Raw genomic sequence first — 20147 nt, 5'->3', positions numbered from 1 at the left:
TAGTTCTGTATTAAGTACTTCTTTTGGGCAACGAAAACATATTCGTATCTATGCATGTAGCAAAAGAATTCAACAGCAACTAAGGTAGTCCCCTCCTTAAGAACAGCCTCCTCGTGCTGTGCTGCCATTTGAGATTTGTGTTCAATTACTAGTTCAGTGTGGGTGGACATTCCTAAGCTATGGTTTCATAATCACACAAAGTCTTCTTACAGAAGCCTCTGTTTAAACTTTCTGTAATATGAGGTATTCACAATCCCCCACCACCACTGCACAATCCAAGCCTGTATCTGCACCTGTCTTTGCACAAGAGTGTTGACTGTGCCTACAGAGATTGCTTAAAAATCCTGCTGCTTCAGCAGGAGAGAAATATGCACGAGCTGGTTTCCCATGGGAAATTAGATAAACATTAAAAATACTCTGCAATTGAAAACAAAAGAGAACCTGAACTAAGGTCATATTCTTAAGCCCGTTTCTGAGAAAAAGAAATGCAGCTCTATTATTAACTATCAAAAAGCCAAACTAAGACCTTCCACTTTCTGATAAAATATACGATAAACAAGGTGCACCATGGAAAGCATTTTTAATGACAGAAAATGAACAACAAACCAAAAGCATAAATCCTACAGCCCGCTCTCAAGCATATGATGTTTTTGAAGGAAAAGTTGTTGACGTAAGACTTATCAAAGACGCTACCTCCCAAAACACAAAAACCCCGACCAGAGCAGGACAAAAAGACGCTCCGGGGGTTTCGGGCTGGGGGCACCACGGCTTTCCGGACTCCGCTCAGGCTGTGGTAACACAGCCACAGGGCAAGAAAGCCGCCCGGGCGGAAAGCGCGGCATGCTGCGCCGGGCAGCTCCCCGCTCTCCTCAGGCAGCCATTAGAGAGCTGCCACCCGGTACAGGGCGGCGGGACGGGCGGCGCCGGGGCGTCCTCCCACACCACAGGCGCGGCTGGCCCGGGAGAGGAGCGCGGCGGAACCCGAGAGACCCGGGAGAATGGAAGTGGATTCCCGAAGGCGGGGAGCGAGCGGCAGCACAGCCCCTCAGCCCGGAGGGGAACAAACACAAAACCCTCCTCCTCCTCCTCCCACAGCGCAGCCCTGAGCCCCGCCCGCGCCGCGCCGACCCGGAGCAGGAAGCAGAGGATGGCGTCCCTTGACCTCAGCGTGGCACGGAACGGCTCACGGGGAAGTGATGGAGGTGAGGCGGCGCCGGGAGCGGCGGGGAAGGGGAGCGGGAGGGGCCGTTGTGGCGGGGTGCGTGGGCGGTAACGCGTGTGGGTGCCGCCGGCGCCCCGCAGCCCCGCCGCGGCGCAGCGGGACCTGGCCCCTCACGGCTGCCGGCGGCCCCGCGGTGGGACGGGGCGAGCGGGGAGCCGCGGGCGCGCCGCCCGGAGGGGTTCGTGGCGCAGCAGGGACGGGTCTCGTGGAGCTGGTGGCGTGCGGCCATGGGGCAAAAGCAGCTCCTGAAATGAGTTCCCGCCTCCCTGTTTGTGGTAGCGCTGCTGGCAGACAGATAACTTTGTTTAAGGGAGAGCTTTCCCTCTTGTTTACCCAGCACAGGCTCTCTCAGGTGGCGAGGCAGTCGAATTTTTTGTGAGGTGATTTTGGAGGAGCAGTTTTGATTGGCCTTTTTGCTCCTTTTTATTTATATATAACCCGTTGCAGTGCAAGAGTGACACTGTCTGGAGAGTTTCTTTGACGCTTTTGATACTTCCACATAGTATCAGAATGCACCACTAATTTATTTATTTATTATTGATTTATGCGTACAGTTCATGCCTTTTGGTTGCCTCTTTATGGATTTCTCTTGTTAAGTAGGGTTATTTGAGGCTTTTCATGCTCTGGCTGCTGTACACAGAGTAATTCGATAAAACCAAAAAGAAACATTGGTGTTCAAGACAGTGGAAGTAGAAACTGGTTAGAAACTTACCAAATCAAACTTTTATGTATCTAGCCAGTTGTTTTTATATTTGTTACAATTCACAGGATTTTGCAGTGGTAAAAGCTATCACTTGTACAGATATAACTTTTTTAATCCAGCTGTTTAAAATATTTACAGTTTGAAGCATCTTAACTAAGACCCAATGTCACAGGCTTTGCATGGACATCTGGAAAATCCTTTGTGGATTTATAGCTGCAGTTTCTGTTTCAATAAAGTCAGGACTGCAGTTAGGCTGTCCAGATTTTGGCAGCATAAATAAGGTATCTGCACATCCTTTACATTCCTAGCCTGTGCTTTGAACTTGACTTCAGACAATAAGCAAGCTGTATATCGTTTTGAGTTCAGGTTTGTATCTTTCTTTGGGGGTTTTTTGTGCTGTATATTGTTTTGAGTTCAGGTTTGTTTGTTTGTTTGTCCTGTATGCTAGTGTTCCTTATAAAGCACCCAGGTAAAAGAATAGGTATTCATCTCTTGTAAGCTTTGTAGGTAAGTATCTCCTCTTAATGTTTTCTGTCAGTTACTAAGCAATAACTAGGCTTTTGCAAGTTTTACCTAACATGCCCCTCCTCCAGTGAGAAAATCTGGTCCATGGAATCTCCTCAAATTGTAGAAGGATGATGAGGAGATCCAGACTGGAGTAATTCATTATAGTTATAGGATATAGTCCTGTCCTGTTTAAAGTTACTATGCTCTTTGCTTGGTTTGAATGTGCATGAGTCTGTGTCTTGACCTAGGGGTGTAACTTACAGAATTGTACTTGCAGATGTGTGAACTCTCTGTAGTGCACCATCATTGGAATTATTCCTTGAAATAAGGTAGTAACGAACTGTTGTGGTAGTTGTCCTCCAACATATTGCAGTTGCGGTTGCCTGCCATCTCTGAGGTGAAACTAGATATTTGTATGTCACGGTGCTTTAATTCGGTTGTGGTGTCCCCTGCTGACAGTGGAAACGCTGTATGACCGCCCTGTCAATGGTGTAGTCTCGTCTCTGGTTGCTACACTCTTGTCACACTCCACATTTGTAGCTTTCTCTTAAGTACATATATCTATAGTAAGACCTTAGAAAATTGGTAAGTTGACTTCGAGCATGCGGAACAAATTATTTGCTGTAAAGCATCATTCATGAAAGATAGTCTTGTGGGCTTTCCCCTCACTTTCTTTTGGGTCCTGGCTGTGTACAGCACACAGAACAGGGTGACTGAGATCAGTTTATCTATAAAGAAATTTTTTCTCAGTTGCCTGATAAGAATCTTTATAAGAACAGCTGGTTTTTGTTTTGTTTTTGTTTGTTTAATATTTCATGAATTGATGCACTGTGGGAAGGAGGAGTCTCGTGGTTTGGTTGTGTGGTTTGTTAGTGGTTTTTTTTGGGGAGTGAGTGTTCTTTTGTGGGTTTTTTTGAGTTGAGATATTAAGGTATTTCTTCTGACTACAACTGCTATAACAGCTCTGCTATTTTATAATGACCAGTGCATAGCTAGGGAAAGAACAAAACAAATTTAAAGAAAACAAAAAACAAACCACACGTGTGTCAAGCCTGATGGTATGTAGCTTCATATAGGAGCATCCTGAGAACAGGAGTTGAGGAGGGAAGGAATGATTCTTGTAAAAACAGTTTATAAAGCATAAAAAGTAAAAACGGTTGATTTGAAACCTTGTTTGTGATCCCACGTTACATAAATGGTAAGCCAAGAGCAGATCTATGATTTGTGAAGCCCTGAGTATTGAGATAGGATACGGTACTTTCACTGTGATGCTGGTGATAGTGATTGTGCAAATTATTGTGGCCTTTCTGTTTTCCTGTCTGTAATGCTAATGATAATATTTCATTGAGTATATAATGATTAATTTAGAAAATGCTTTGAACATCCAACCTACTCTGAAATTTCCAGTTAATGTATTATTGCAATATCTAAATAGCTTATGTAACATAAGCAAGACAAAACATTGTTTTTCTGAGCAGGTTCATGAACACTGCTCAAAATAGATTCATTTCAATTTGGTTGATGTTGAGGAATTTGTTTTCTGTTATTGTAGAGTATATTAGTATATATTGTATTATATACCTCATATCTTGAGTGCTGGCATCCAAAATTATAACAATATTTAATACATAGGGACTATGAGAAAGAAAGAAAAAAGTTACTCCAGAAACTTTTGTTTTGGTTTTTGTTAATTATCCAGAAAGAATAATTAAATTTGTGTAGGAAAGACTGTCAAAACGACTTCCATAATAAAAAAGAAGGATGTACCGCAGACTTTAAAAGAGGTTTATCCATTTTATCGACTGACTTGTTTGCAAAGTGGTACAGAAAAATTTACATGCCCTAGGGCATGGAAAATATGCATTATTAACTCTGTTTTAAAAGGCTCTTTAACTTCATTGTTGCCAGATGGGATGAGAAGAGAGAAGTGTCCTGCACTGCAAATGGCCTCCTGCTCGGCATTTGTTGTTTGCTAGTCTGGAGTCAGCTTTGGTGGATAAAGAAGGCTGATGACTCTAAGGTTTGTACTAGAAGCCTGATTTTAGGCTTGTATTCCATAATGTGAAAGGAATGTGTAAAGCTTGGAAGCCCTTTGTGTTTGGGCACACTAAAGCATGTAACTGTAGGTTGCTGCAGTCATATGTTAATTAAAAACTGTGGGATTCAATATTGTTTTGCAGGTCTTTTGAGCAATAAGGATTACTTTTTCAGCCTGGGTAATTATTTTGTTTGGTCTAGGTATATATAATACCTAGATTTTATTAGCATACATCTTTCCTCTTTATTGTAAAGGCAACTCAGGAAATGAATTAATTAAATGAATTTGACAAGGTTATTGTTTAATAACCTAATGGTCTAAGTTGTATTCATAAGTACAGTATTTGACTTCATTAATTAGAACAGCAATTAGCCCCTTCTACCAAAGCCAGTATGCATTATTAAATATAATATTAGGGTAACCTAGTAAAGCAGAAGTTTATTTTTACAGTGCAGCTTCATATAAGTCAAGTCTTGGCAACAGCCAAAACAGTATAGTGCTTCTGAACAGTTTGGACTGAAGGATGAACTTGAGGATGGGCTTTACTGTGAGTTTTAAAATACTGTTTATTCTCAGTTGTTTTCTTTTTTACTTACAGATGTTTGACAGAATCAAAGCATCTGATGAAGCTTCTGCTTCTTCAGCACAAGGTGAGAAGTTTAGAAGTAAATGGTTTTGTTGCAGTTATTCTGTTTTTTTTTTTTTAACTCTAATAATAGTAGAAGCATCAGTTCACCTTGTAGTTTCAGTTGCATACTTTGATTTCCTGAGTTTTGTTATGGAACTTAGGTGGAAGAAGTGAATTCTGAATCGTCCACGGAGTTTTTATGTCAGTGTAATTTTCTTGTCCTGTAATAAGCTGTTTAAGACATGTTACATTTTATCTCAGTGATCATGGATATGGCAGTATGAATGCAGATCGCTTAGTCTTGGTCCCAGAGAAATCAGTAGAAAAAAAATTCCCACTCACCTCAACCATGAAAGAGTAAAGCTTATTTTATGAAGCTCTCGGAGGAACTTTGAGGACAAAAGGATCTCTCTAAACATGCTTTCTTTTTTAATCTTCCTTTAAAATAGTAGGTTTGACAAATGCAATGTAAGCAAAGTAATTAATTGCAGGTGAAACTCTATTCCAACTCTTTGATATTCTGTTTTGGTTTGTTTTCCCTATAGGAACCGAAAGACATGGTGTCGAAGGCTCTGTACGACAGGACAGCAGTAGCAGGTAAGTTAGGTCATGATCTAACTGGCATCCAGCTTACTGCTTACACAAAATAAACCAGAAAGAATATGTTTTTCAACCTTACCTGTTATCTTATATAATCATAGAATCAACTAGGTTGGAAGAGACCTTTAAGATCATCAAGTCCAACCATTATCCCAGGACTGCCAAGTTCACCACTAAACCATGTCACTAAGGGCTTCATCTAAGCATTTTTTGAACACTTTCAGGGACGGTGATTCCACCACTTCCCTGGGAAGCCTGTTCCAATACCCGATGAGCCTCTAGGTGAAGAAATTTTTCCTAATATCCAGACTAAACCTCCCCTGGCACAGCTTGAGCCCGTTGCCTCGTCCTATCAGTTGTTACTTGGGAGAAAAGACCAGCCACCTCCTCTCTCCATCCTCCTTGGATGGCACGTAGGACTGCATATTTTAAGGTATTCCCAAGCAAATTTCACTGGAGAAATTTTTTCTTAAATGCAGAACAAAGGATAACAGGTTGCCAATACAACTCTGAAATAGAAACATTGATCTTGCGAATTTGTTCCAGTTCTATAGTAAGACAGCTATGTAGAATTTCCATGTTAAGAACATGAATTAAACATCCCAATATGTCTTGGTAATATTACCTGCTTCTTTCAGTTTACACACAAGACGGCAAGAACATTCTTGGCCTGGAGTATCCACAGTGCAAAATAGACAAGGATACTGCAACTGTTGCCACGTACACTACAGTAATCTGGAACAGGTAAGAAGGCTTCTGCACGATTCAGCAACAGATAGCAAAGAGTACGAGAAGGCTTTATCATCTTATGAAATATCAGTCTTTACACTGAACAACGAATACTGAATGAAAATTAATCAATTTGTGAATTACGCCGTGTATGCACTGAGAAGCTGATACCTGACTTATCTATTACCTGTTAAAAAGGTACTGGTGGAGTGGCATGGCTACTGCAGTCTGCTTTTCTGAAGTGGCACACTGCTGTGCATTGCATCCAGTAGGTTTATTTCTGTGGCTTTAATCTTGACATCTGTATATATTGTAAAGTATTAGGGTTAATATGTTAGGTATCAAGGCTGAAGACATTTGATCAACTATTTTCTGTTCTTTAGCTCTGACAGTCTCCTGTCTTGTAGACCTTTTAAATTAGAAAATGGAAGCCTATTTAAATCTTCTATGCTCATGAAAATTCTCCTTAATTCAAGTGAATTATAGGATGTTTCTCATATGAAGTTCAAGAATATTTTCATAGTAATTTATAGATACATTTGGAATATTTGTGTTAGTTACAAGAGACATGTGAGCAACTGTCAGAGCTGCTAATTTGGGTTCCAACTCAAAGATATTTCAGTACATTTTAGTATTATTTGAGACTTTCTACGCATGCTTAAAAATCTCATTGGGTCAAGGCCTTAAAGAAGAAGAGGCTGAAAATTTTTCTTTTTATTTAAATATTTTCATAGCAACAGTGTAATATTTAATTTGGGAAGTAATTTTTAGGAACAGGCCAGTGTGTTAACAGTAGTATTGAACTAGTCATCTCTTCTATGTTTCACCAGCATGTTTTCAGCTCCCAGCACAGACATTTTACCACTTACTGCAGGAATCATATGGGTACTAGTAGCTTGATGGAGCGTTTCTTGCAAGATGTTTTGCAGCATCATCCCCACAGATACCATGACAACAGGTATAATACAGCTGGCTTTTTTTTGTTTTCAAGTATGTGTTGGTAGAATACATGTATTATGAGTTCTTATTTCTGTTCCACTGCTGAGCAGTAAATTTGGCCATTTGAGGTGAAGCTTTCATATTGAAGAAAATTTAGAAAGGAGTGTATCTATAGAAACAATATCCAAATATAGTGCTTTTGCGTTCTCTCTGTACTTTTAAGCTTTGTTTCACTACTTGAGGATTTGATACAACACTTGATAGCAATTAACTGTGAAGACCTGAAAATAGAAGGAACATATGGGTCATGGGTATAATGGCAGACTGTCCAGTCTGACATGCATTTACAAATTCTTGTAATTCGGGCTCTGTGTACATATATTATTATAATTCTGGGCTTTATATATAGCAGTATGTTTTATGGTATGTTTTCAAAGGGTTCATAGTTCTGGTTCGTTGCTTGTGGATAATATCAGGTGAATATTTCTATGCTTATTTTTTCATTATCCTTGCATTTCACACATTCGGTTAATACTTACATGGATTACATTAATTGGCCAATTCATGACTGCTCAGATTTTCAAAAGTGTTCTCTTTATTTATCATAAGAGGGTCGATGTGTAAATTTTTCCTTGTAGATGAAGGGAAATCAATTAAATCTCATCCCTTGTTTGTTATGTTCTGCAAGGCAGACAAAAATCCCAGTCTGACCCAGTACAGCGTATCTTGATACATAACTCTGCTGTTGATCTGACAAACAAGTAAAAGGGTATTTTGTCTGGAGGCAGTCATATTGATATTATCAGGGATGTGACAGAACAAGAGAATAGGCATGTCTATGACAAATTAGCCCAGGACATGTACACATCACTGCAAATAAATAACCTTCCATCTTAAATAAATAAATTAAATCCTGCTAGTTTAAGAACGTGTATTTTTTTGCCATGGAGAAAATATAAGATTCACTATAAGGCAACAGCCAAATAAAAAAAAGCCCTGTCTTGATGTGTCACTAATAGAAGGTTATTTCTTTGGTGAACAAAACTTAATAACTAGGAGAAACAAGCTACCCATGTTCCTCTAAGTTGTTGGAAGATGGGATGGAATCAGAAAAATAATTTAGGTGTACCAAATCTAAGTGAAGTTAGAGGGAGAAGGGGGAGGAGTAATCCCAAATCTAGGCAGAGTTTGGAGGAAGAAAAGCAAAGATGGAAAAGAAAGTGTGAATAGATTTATGTTGCAATCCTGCCTTGAAACAAACAAAAACCCCCACGTTCATAACTGACATCTGAAGTAAGAACTGAGTTCTTTCATTCATAAAAACACTTGGATTGTTACATGGTTTCGTACAGTTCTTAAATACCTGTTTTTATTTTTTAGCTGAATTCACACAAGGGATCTTAAGAGTGTCGTTTAAAAGGATTATAGAAATATTTGAGAGACTTTATTTGTTTTGTAGAACCAGTATACCTAGTAGTGATGTGGAGAAACTAAACTCACCAGAGCTTTGCCTTATACTGAATTTTAGAGGATATTGGTGTTCTGCCTCTCCCACAGTGAAAGAAAAAACCCAACAAAACAAAATCAAACCAAACCAAAACTAATCAACCAAACAAAAAAACCCCCACACAAATCACCAAATCATACCTTCCTGCAAACTCTTGGTGTAAAAGCTTTTATGTAAAGAAATAATGAGCATTTAAGAGAGTAAATCTTCACTCTGCTTTTGGAGGTAATTTGTAGCAGAACTGTCAGAAGTTCCTAACTATATAGAACTGTAGTTGTGTTACTGTTACCGCAAAAGATGGTCAAAGAAACTCTCTAAGACATGATTCGGAGTTCCAGAAAGCAGGCATTCTTTATTGCAGCGATGAGCGCACACGTGAATCATTTCTTAAAGGTGAGCACACCTGGGGTCTACAAGCAGCATCCATATATCCAACAAACTTATGCATATTTACAACCTTTCTGGGAAATGTTTTACATATTCATTAGATTTCCTGGCTCTAATTATAATATTTGTATTTTAATTACCCATGAGCTTTCTTGCTGAGTGGTGGTCTTGAGGGGTCTCTCTGGTCGTCTTTGATAGTCTTCCTCACTGTTTCCACTGATTGACCTCTGTGCTTGCACATGTGCAAAAGACTTGTGAATTACTTAACAATTGTGTCCATGTTTTAGGTCAGTTTGTTCTGATTTGTTCCTTATCTTGGAGAACCAGCTGGTCTGTCTTGCTTGTTCCTTTCTGATCTTCACACCAGGTTAACTACGGAGGGGTGAACCACCCCGCCCCATCATTACTCTTTCCTTATCTTCAAAGGCTACCCTTGTTTTATACATACCCCAAGGCCACACCGGCCCATCTTGTTCTCAACAGAGCAGTCCCAATTTACAGCTCAGGATTTTAGCTTACATTACCTCCACCCCAGAGACATTTGTTTATAAGTAATTCTTGAAAATTGAATACAGACTGTTAAGCAAGCTAGAAGCCTAGGAATTTGATATAGTTTATCTGTACCAAAATCCATTTAGTCCTATATTCAGTCTTCCAGCAGTATCCAGATGCCATGTGTTTAGCGCAAAGGTAGAAAAACTCTGAAGTAAGAAAGTTAAAAGATTTCTACTGCCTTTAGCCTTCCCTTTCAGTCTAATTCTGATTTGAACAAAGGTGCTTTATCTCAGAGCTTAGGCGGACAAGAATGCACGCAGCAGTGGGGCACAGCGGTTCAGCTGACAGGCATTGTTTGATCATCTGATAGTAGAAACAATCTTGGGTTTGGGTATTTTTTTTTTTAATGTTTCTTTATATGAGGTTTTTCTTTTTGCTTATTCAGTCCTATAACCCATATCAGTACTCTGATGAATTCAATCCTCTGTACTTAGATAACCAGAATTCCACTGTATTCTAAAAGGTGATACACCTTTGAGGAAAATGTTACTTTTTTTGGAGTACACAAAGAATATTGCAGGTTATGTTATAAAGTTTTACTAATTTTTTCAGGGAGAGGGCTTTATACTGCTGCTGGTGCATCAGTGCGGTTTGGTAGGGTCATGCAAAGTGCACTTTAAGTTTTATCCCTTGTTTATCAAAATTTGACTGAACATCCCTACTTTTTATGTATCGCTTTTTATGTAGCCAGTGTGATTTCCCCCATCCCACCCCCCGCATTATGAGTTGCAGTGATTTGAGGTGACTTTATTTCCTTAGAAGGCTTCTTTATTTCGTTTGATGGACAGTGCTTCAGGCCCTGCATTGTGAAGAAGACCCTTGTAGATCTTGGTCTTCTGATAACTTTCATTTCCATGTTGTTTTGCATAAAAAAGTTGCTTTGTTTGTGACTGTTCTTGGCTCTGTAGTTCTCCTCACATGACCTCAGTAAATAGGGATTTCAGCACTCATGATACTTAGTACTCTGTGAAGCAGTCTGGGAGCTGCTAGTAATTATTTTTCAGGGGCCACAGAGAATATGTGGTCTTTCAGAAGGACTGGGGAGAAAAATAAATGTAGCAATTGTCAATTATCATTGAGGGCAGAGAAGAGGATCTGCCTCCGGACTTCTTTGCTTAGATGACAGTGTTTCCATGAGAACTGAATAACCAGATTCTTCATAACAACCTGGAAGACAATGAAATGATGAGTAATGGTCACTGCTGCTTTAGTCAAGAAAAATTACATCAGGTCATCCTAAATTCCTTCTCTGGCAGGATAATGGACCTTATGAATAGAGTGGAATCATCTATCTATCATCTCTCGTGTTGCATCTATCATGACATCTTTCAGAAGCCCAGCTTTTGGCATGTTCTTTTATGAGGCTTATAAGCAAGCTAAGGAAAATTTGGTTTATTATTAAATGTTGATGAAACAAATACAAAAAAATCTGGCTGGAAAACTGTGTTCTTAATTGTTAGTGGCTCAGAGAGGGAGAGAACAAAATCTAATGGTGGATCATGAGCTCTGTCACTGAGACCTGTCCCTATCAATAAGCCCTATCCTGAGGTTTGAAGTAGGTGCTTTGCAATATAAAGGAGGGGAGGCAGGAATTTGGTTTGGTTTGGTGGTGATTCTATGAAGTATGCTTTTCTGGACTAAATCTTGTTAACTCTATAGAGTTCAAATGTCAGTTTTAAATTTTTTAATTTTTTTTTAAACATTGGCAAAATCTTATCATTTTTTTTCAACTGTAAAATAGGTCTTCCAAGCTAACAATTCTTCTTTATCTGTCATCTCTCTGGAAAAGGCTGAAACATAGCTATATTCAGCTAAGTTCTCCTGTATTGTTTTTCAGTGTTAAGTAGTTAGTTAGAAATACTTGCTGCAGGGTTGCTTGGTATCAGCTGTCTTTATCAATAACTGATGCCCAAGTCCTTCAAGGACTTGTGCAGATGTTGCCTATTAAGCATTCTAATTCTCTTGGCTCCTGATTTTTATTTTTTTTAAACTTTAAATAAATGTGGAAGCTGAATGTTTGTAACCAACGAAATTACTGTACAATAAAATCTATTTGCAATACTTTTAGCAGATGAATGCACCTTAAGAGGTGCATGGATGTCTGCCATGTATTAAAGTAATTACCACTTGGGTCTCACAAGGTCTGGTTGTAACTTTCAAATGAAACGTAATATTCTCTCATAATAGTATTAATAATATATATTAATGATAGTTTTACCAGTGAAATAACCTTTTTATAAGCTCACAACTTCAAACAAAAGAAATATCTTTACTTTTTCTTGCTTTGCTGTATTTATAAAATGATTGTAATGTATGTTTGCCTGTTCTTAATGGGTGGTTGCATGAAGAGGGTAACCAACTAATTGTTATCTTTAGCTTTATGGAACATTTGCCTTTCACCCTCTGCCCTTTTTACAGATGGACTATCTCTGCAAAAGTAAGCAGAGCTGGTAACTTGAGTTTGTTCATTAGATGTGATGCAGTCTAGGTAATTAGTCTTAAAAAAAAACCCCAATCCACTATTGTTTGAAAAACCTTAATTGTGTTTATAGTATTTATATGAGGTGTTTTTTTCCCTTTCCCTTTAGACCAAGCTATGATGACATGCCACTCCTCATCACTCCAGAACCTGCTAGAACTGCTTGCCTGTCCCCGGAAGAGATGGACAGAAAGAGGAACAGAGAGAGACAGGAGATTTCCAGCAAAGACCAGGAGTCCGCTGGTGAAGTACGATCGTCTGCTCCATGCCTGTCTCGTAAGGGCACAAAGAAAACAGCTGTGACACAAGCATTTATTCAAAAACTAGAAAGAGGGCAGCAACATGCTGTAAGAACATCCAAGCACTCTGTGGGCATTTGTAGCAATGAGAAACGGGACACCCTGAAAGATGCTCAGGTTGCAAATCGTAGCCATGAAGGTCAGTTTACAGCTGTGAGTCCTGTACCTCAGCGATTTTCTGTCAGTCCTTTAATCCATAGTTCTTCTGTTAATCCTAAAACAGGAAAAAATGTTAGGAATTTGGCAGCAGCATCAAATCTGATTTCGCATAGTGGTTGTGATAAAACGGGAATGGAGGTACACAGTGATGTGTTATCGAAACCATATTTGAATCCTGGTCCGGCACTGGTTCACCCAAAACGCCCTTCCATTTCTCATCGGAATACTCTGTGCAGCAACAGCAATCCTTTATGTATTACCTCAGGTCAATCACTCTCAAAACGAGATGGTTTACGAACTCAGGATGAAACTTTGGTGTCTGATTTCCATCTCAGGGATACTGTGGGTATCAGCAGCTCCCTAGATCCTGGGACATCCCCACAACTAGCAAGATGCAAAAAATTGAAGATGAACAGAGGTGGTGAAAGTTCAGTGGATGAAACTATTGAAGATGTTATTTTGAAATACTGTCATGGAAGAAGTACATCTGAAGAAATTTATTTCAAAGAAGAGAAGAATCCCTGTTTAACTTTTTCATCACTTCTGGACCATACTCATTTAGAGGGCTCTGAAATGAGTTTTGACTGTGATGCACCTATTCAGGCAGGAACAGACTTACCCAAGGCAGCTATAAAAGATATAGAAATCCTAAAAGAGGTCCAGATAAGTTTGCAAGATAAAGCCTATGGAACACAGCTCTCTTCTGTCTTAAAAAGTGAGTCAGTAGAGAAAGTAGAAGCAGTGAAACAGGGTGTCGTAGTTCATACAGAAGAGCCTGTCCTTCCAGCTCTGCCTCATGTGCCTCCTTCTTTTGTGGGAAAGACTTGGTCTCAAATAATGTATGAAGATGATATAAAAATTGAAGAACTTGTGCGTGATTTCAGGGAAGGTCGTTTTCGCTGCTACTTTGATAGTGAATCCTCAGCCAACTGTACAGGGAAGAGAACGAAGAAAAAAAAGCAGAAGGATGAAAAAAAGAACAATATTGTTGAGAGTAATAGAAGAGAGAGTGCATCAGTTAAAGCATTGCCAGAATTTAATGATGCTCTAAGTGATGGCTCTGGTTTTCATAACCAATCTGTAGCCTCAGATAGACTATGCAACCCACAGATGCTTAAAATGCCTAGGAAAAGGACATGGCGCCTGGCTTCAAGGTGCCAGGTGGTTAAAGTCAGTCATGGCACCCAAACAAGTCTATTGAACTACCCTGTAGCAAAAAGAAAGATGTCTAGAAGGGAATCTGATCCAGCTGATCAGAAATCAAGCATTGTATGGCCAGAGAATGAAAAAACCCCCAACATGAAAACTAGACTATGTGCCCTTAAGCTTCCGGAGTCCTATAGCAAGATTATGAGTCCTGTGCAGCCCAAGACAGTCGTGTATGTACTTTCATGCCCAGAGATAAAACAGTGTAAAAGTAAACCTATGGATATTCCCAAAATGAGGAAAAATCGTAACTCCATCGATAGCAAAGACTCCGTAAGGTATAAATACAAACAGTGTTCTTTGAAGTATTATGACCCACTAACAAATCGAATTCTGAAAATGCCTCCAAAGAGTACAGGTGGAGAAAAGGCCAAAAAGCCCTCTCACATTCGACAGCTTTTCAGAAGTCTCAGCTTTGATGCAAACATGAGGAAACTAGCTGATGCACAGAGAGAAAGCACACCATCAAAGTCACTCAATTGGTCAGACTTGCATAGTACATCTTCGGCATCTTTCCTGCCAGATCCAGGTAAAGGGAATGATGCAGCCTCAAGTCAAAAGGCTGATGGGTCTTCTGTTTCCACAGAAAGAACAGATTGTCTGGTATCTGGTCACTCTGAGAACTCTTTTAAACACCTGATGATTTCACCTTTGAACTCCTGCCAGTCTGCAGTGGAAGGAGATGGTAGATTAACTCTGTTTAACAGCAGAGTTACCAAAACTCCTCTGATCTCCGTCAGGAGTGAGCGGTTGGAGAGGGAGAGTCCAAAAGCAATATGGAAGAGAAAAGAAGGCACTAATAAGGAACCAGTTTTTTCCAGAAAGGCTGCAGGACCAAAGTCTGTCAGATGTACTGTTGGTAGGAGAGGAAACAGAGTAGTGGCGGGCAAACAAACTTCCAGACCTAAAAACCAGCAAAAAGAGGGGATAAGAAGGAAACTTCATCCTCATGCCCAGAAATCTGCTTTGTCCATCCATAGGTGCCAGACAAGAAAAACTACAGTGGGAAAGCACCCTAAGAAAGAAAAGCCTGATGCTAAAAAATTAAAGGTGAGGAGGAAACCAAAAAGGACTTTTCTGAACTCAACAGTTGTCACGGGGATTCCTGAAAAGAGGCAGAAACTCACGTCGGAATCTTTTCCTAAGAAGCCAGAGCAGGCTTCTTCCAAAGCCAGGAAGTGGGAAGTAAGTGGAGATCGGGGTCACCCTAGCACTGTGAACCGACCCTCTAGAAGAACTTCTGCTGTACCAGTACTTCGAAACTGTCTTGTTCCTCCAGGTGAGAGCTAGCTACCAAAATAACTTTTGTGTTTTTTTTAATAACCAGCACCTGGAAAAAGATTGAAGAAAAGGAAATGGAACAAAAGGAGATCATAAACAAAGCAGTTGAAGTGCTAGAGCTGCAGAAAGTGCAAAGCCAGTCTAATGTGAAACAGGTACAGCTGTATAAACTCAGCTCTTGTTCCTGGAATATGGGGACATAATGTATTGCACTGTTCTACTGTGTAAAGCTGCAGAAGGTGTGCATTTGAGTTAAAAAGCACTTAGAATCCTCATTACTAGACTTCACCTGTACATCAGAAAATGAGCTCGAATAGTATCATATTGTTTTTATGGTATTACCAGTGCGTACTAGTGCACTATAATAAGGTAAATTAGAAGCTGTATCAATTGTGCCTATTCTCATTTTTCCATAGAATTCTAAAGTGCAAAAAATGACTCGATTGTTATGCTAGAAATTAAAATGGAGATACATTAATTTGGGCTGAATTCTGTGTATGTATTTGTGTAAATACACGCCTCCTTCAACACATAATGCATACTTGCCTACGGAGTGGCATTGAAATTAATACAGTATGATACAATTCAGATCAATTCAGTGCTTTCTTGAAATGAAGTATAATTGTACATGTTTTTATATTGACTCTTTTCCTGAAACTACGTCCAAAGCAGTTATTTTGGACAAAAAGTCACTGTGGGTTCTTGTCAAGCAATAATGGACCATGCTGGTAAGGAAATACGTCTCTCTAGGGCACTATTCAAATCAAATCGTGGTGGCTAAAGTGAAATCTCAAATTCCAAAAGAAATACAGGCTTAGGGTCTGGTGGGCTTTTTTTTATTATGATGATGATTTTATTTTATTATATATTTGTGTGGTTTTTGGTTTGTTTCTTAATAGCTTATTGATCAAGTTTATAGATGAATGTCACATTCCTTAACGAGGGGGATGGAAAAGTTATAATGCGAACAAATAGCAGTGTGTTGTTCCAGAATGTCACCCTTAAATTTTAGTTTCTGTGCTTTTTAAACTTTAATTTGGTGTACCATTTGTTATATATTTATTACTGTAGTTGAAACTTTAGACTTTCAGTAAAATATTTAAATAAATCTAAAGCAGCATCTAGCTAAATGTATTAGAGTTCCAATATCTGTTTAAACAGATATTGAATAATCTGTTGAAAATATTTGGTTGGATTAAAGTCATATTCCATAGTGATTCATGTTTGGCCACCAATGCTCGAACTACTATGATTTTATGGCAAAAAAGACCATAGTGTTTTGTATTTTGTTTTAGGTTTTGGGTTTGTTGTCAGTTTTGGTTGGCTGTGGGGTTTTTTTGTGTTTTGTTTTGGGTTTTTTTTGTATAGTTATTATGATGACAGCTTATTTAATATGTTCAGGAAACAAAAACCCCAGTCTTGCAGGTGATTCTATGCTTTAAAATCCAAGATTAATTGTTCCTTTGTGTTAAGTTAAGCATATAGTTAAACATCATCACAATCAGGGCTCTGGTTTGTAAATCTGCAATTCGGTATATTATATAATCTATCTTACTTCAGAGGTCTTTGTAAATTCTGTAGTTGTGCAATAAATCTTTCAGAATGCAAGAAAATTACAGCAAAGACCAGACCCTGCTCTCTTTGCCATTGAGCACAGTATCTGTGCATTTTCCCTGAAAAAACAATCGTTCTTGATCCATTTTTATGAAGTGCCAAAGGTCACTGGTTTGGATTGAGATAAAGGTGGACTTTGAAATATTTTATTTCAATATACACTATTTGAAGGAAATGGAAAAGCTGTCATCATAAACCACTGGTTCAAAAAATATATTCGGTTTGGGGTTTTTTTTTAATGTATGTGCATATTTCCCAGCATAAATAAAAGATGTGCATGTACTTAAGCCAGCTGGGTACTAAGCTCCTTTAGAGGTCAAGAATGATTTGACAGATTTTTTATTTTTGATTTTTTTTTTTTTAATTTATTTTTTAAATAAAAGCTGATTTCTATGGATGAGTTTTCCTATGGTTGTCAGTAGACACAGAATCTTATGACTGTATTGCAAGTCACTGGAAAATGAAGGGTTATAATATGAGTTCTCATAGCCCTCTTAACTAATTGTGCCTGTATAATTTAATATTTTGTCTAATATAAAGCTAATTTTTTAAAGCAAAGTTTTAAAGGAATGGTTTTTATAGAAAGGTTAATTTTTAGATAAAGCAAAAGAAGATTTTTAAATAAAGTTTGTTTTAAAGCAAAGCTTTAAATTAACCCTATTGATAAGTCCCATTCTAACGTATTTTTATGATACAAGAATGTTTTCCTATCTAACTTCTTTCACCTTATTTTTCACAGTATTGTACACATGAAGAGCATGAATTGTTTTGTGTGTGAATAAGGTTTAATGCACACTGTACTTTTAAGATCACTAGTGCATATTTGTTTACAGCCAAAAATACTGTTCTCCGCATTCATTCATTGCAAGCATGTGTTTCTCCAGCACACAGCTTTTCCTTGAAACCTTGAGTAATAAAACTATCTTGAGGCCTATAGAATGACTAATATTTTTAACTTATAATGTTGTGGGGTTTTTTGTTGGTTTTTTTTTAATTTTAATAATAGACCCCCTTTTCAGGGCAGGTTTTTTAAAAGAAAAAAGAATTCTATTTAAATAAAAGTGTAAGAAGCTATATATTTTCCTTAAAAAACAAAAAACCAAAAAACAAACCAACAAGTGTTAAATGTAACAATTTTTTAGAAGAATAAGACTTGGGATACAAGTCTGGAAACTTTTCTGTGGTTGACAGTGTCAAAATAAGATTTGCTGTAAGCTTGGATGCCTCACTTCTGACTGTACAGAAACCTGTTCCCCGTGCTGAGTGACTACTAGGAAAAAGAGGGGATATTGCGATATGAGAAGTAAATGCAGAAACTGCCTTGGAAAGAAAGCGTAAAAAATTGCATAGGCACTCAAAATACCATGTGCATGAAAGAGAAAAGAGAAGCTTTCTGGGATCTTAAGGAATTAGTCAAACACTTTTCCAGTGAGAGAAATAATACAGGTTCTGTTGCCATTATTGAATAGCACATTGTTTGATTAGCAGCATGGCTGAAACTTCGAAACATGATGGTGAAGTCTACGCTACATGGAAAACTTGAGAGCTGAAATGCTTTCTCAGTGAAATTGATGGGAGGATTGGTTGGGGGAGTAGTTTGGGGTTTTCTGGTTTTAACATTAGTGGGCAAAGATGTTTTATGTCTTAATGTTGAAGCAAGAAAAAGTAACCTGATTAAAGAGGAATAAAGTCATGCTTTTTTAATCTAATTAGCAGTTAGATAAAGGATAATTTATTAGAGTTGAGGAAAATGTTATCGTTGTTTCTTCTATAAATATAAAATGTTGACCTTCTGCAAGTTCATAATTAGGGGGTTTTAATACATCTCATAATTTAAAAAAAGTTGTTCCCTCCCCCCCTTCCTCCCCCAGTACTCACTGAGCCATTTAAAAGAATCTCATTCTAAGCAGCTTGGGGTTTATTATTCACCTTTATTGTGAACCCTGAGTGTGACCCAGACTCACAGTGTGCTAGATGTTAACCAAGCATAGACATCTAATGTTTTGAGGACTTGCTATTCTAACACTTAGACCTAGCAGTTCTTCAGTTTATTTTCTAGTAGAATTCTTTGCTTTCTAGTTCTTTCTGACAAGTTTGCATCCAATGTTCTTGTAATTGTATGGAAGTGCTTTTCTCTGGACTCTGACAAAATGAGGTATTTAGTTGTATGTATAATGAAACTATGACTTAATCCGAAGTTGTGTTTAAATTTCATGCTAAATTTCTGCCCAAATGAGAATACGTGTGTGGTTTTAATGTTCTCGTAATTGATAATGTATCTTGCAATACTCTAGCTTGATGCTGTAATTTTTTAATCTGCTTCTCTGTCATTTCTGTCTGTGGTCATTTGACACAATGTGAATTTTTAAGAATATAGTGATATTACAAACTTGTCCAGTGCCATTGTTAGATGTTCTTTCTTTGTATCTGCCACTCATTTTATTTTGTATTTATTGTTTCCATGTTTCTCCTCAGTCCTGTATTTGGAATTCTTTTTTTTTATATTGTGTATTGCAGGATAGGATATTCTGTTTAGAAGTAAATCACTGTAACAGAAGTGGATGGTGTAGTGATCTGAAGTGTAGAGGGCAAGCTGGTATATGTGCTCCTGTGCTTGGGAGTCTGCTTACTTCACTGAGTAGTGCGAAACAGGAGTGGGATGATGATTCTTGATCTCTTTAGCTGTCGTCTTTTCTTTTTCCCCTGGGGTAACTCCCTGAGAATGAAGTAATCTGAATTCATACTTATTCTGGAAATAGAACAGTGTTTCAACTGTTGATGTTTTGGGGACAGATAGGAAAAGTGTATCTCACTTGCTAATGCAATTAAAATCCCAGAATTTTTGTCTTTAATGATTTATCTGCTATGAATTGCAGCACTCCCCATCATCTTTTTCAGAAAACTTTGTAGTAGCAGAGGTTTGAGCATGCCCAAAAGTAAAGGTTTTGTTCTTTGTTTATGTTTTGCAGTTATGAATTTATTCATTCCTTCAGCAGAACAAATCTTGTTTTAATAAAATGAAGACTGATTAATTTTTTTGTAGTTTCTTTATTCTTAAAGTGGAATTTAACTTGAAATCATTTGCTATAATTTGCTGTGGAAAGAACGTCGCAAAATGCTATGGAATAAGCTACTACTTTGAAGAAAGCCAGTTGTAATTTAAACAGCTGTTTACAACTGTATGATATCTTGACCCAGTGAAGTCTTCTGTTGATTTCAGTGGAGCCAAGATTCATCCTATCCTGTGGTAACTGAAGCAATTACGTCCTAGGATGGCATTGAAAAAGTGTCAGA

General features: G+C 38.2%; 1 protein-coding gene across 1 annotated transcript; it reads left to right on the top strand.

The window, feature by feature from the left end:
• The first annotated feature begins 1110 nt into the window (after positions 1 to 1110).
• On the top strand, positions 1111 to 19885 carry ZDBF2 (zinc finger DBF-type containing 2). The gene is made up of 6 exons (XM_030485444.2): positions 1111 to 1202; positions 5069 to 5120; positions 5644 to 5695; positions 6337 to 6442; positions 7258 to 7385; positions 12404 to 19885. Exons 1-6 carry the CDS (start codon positions 1197 to 1199, stop codon positions 15246 to 15248), a joined length of 3189 nt encoding a protein of 1062 aa, XP_030341304.1. The 5' UTR covers positions 1111 to 1196; the 3' UTR covers positions 15249 to 19885.
• The last annotated feature ends 262 nt before the right edge of the window (positions 19886 to 20147 follow it).

The sequence above is a fragment of the Strigops habroptila genome, chromosome 5, assembly GCF_004027225.2.
Source record: "Strigops habroptila isolate Jane chromosome 5, bStrHab1.2.pri, whole genome shotgun sequence".
Taxonomy (NCBI): domain Eukaryota; kingdom Metazoa; phylum Chordata; class Aves; order Psittaciformes; family Psittacidae; genus Strigops; species Strigops habroptila.
The sequence above is the reverse complement of the archived record's forward strand: the minus strand, read 5'-3'. Positions and strand labels throughout refer to the sequence as shown.

Excerpts from the sequence above, each read along its gene's own strand:
- ZDBF2 (XM_030485444.2), top strand. Across the intron at positions 5,121-5,643 it reads TTCTGCTTCTTCAGCACAAG|GAACCGAAAGACATGGTGTC; the intron begins GTGAGAAGTTTA and ends TTTTCCCTATAG. Across the intron at positions 6,443-7,257 it reads ACTACAGTAATCTGGAACAG|CATGTTTTCAGCTCCCAGCA; the intron begins GTAAGAAGGCTT and ends ATGTTTCACCAG.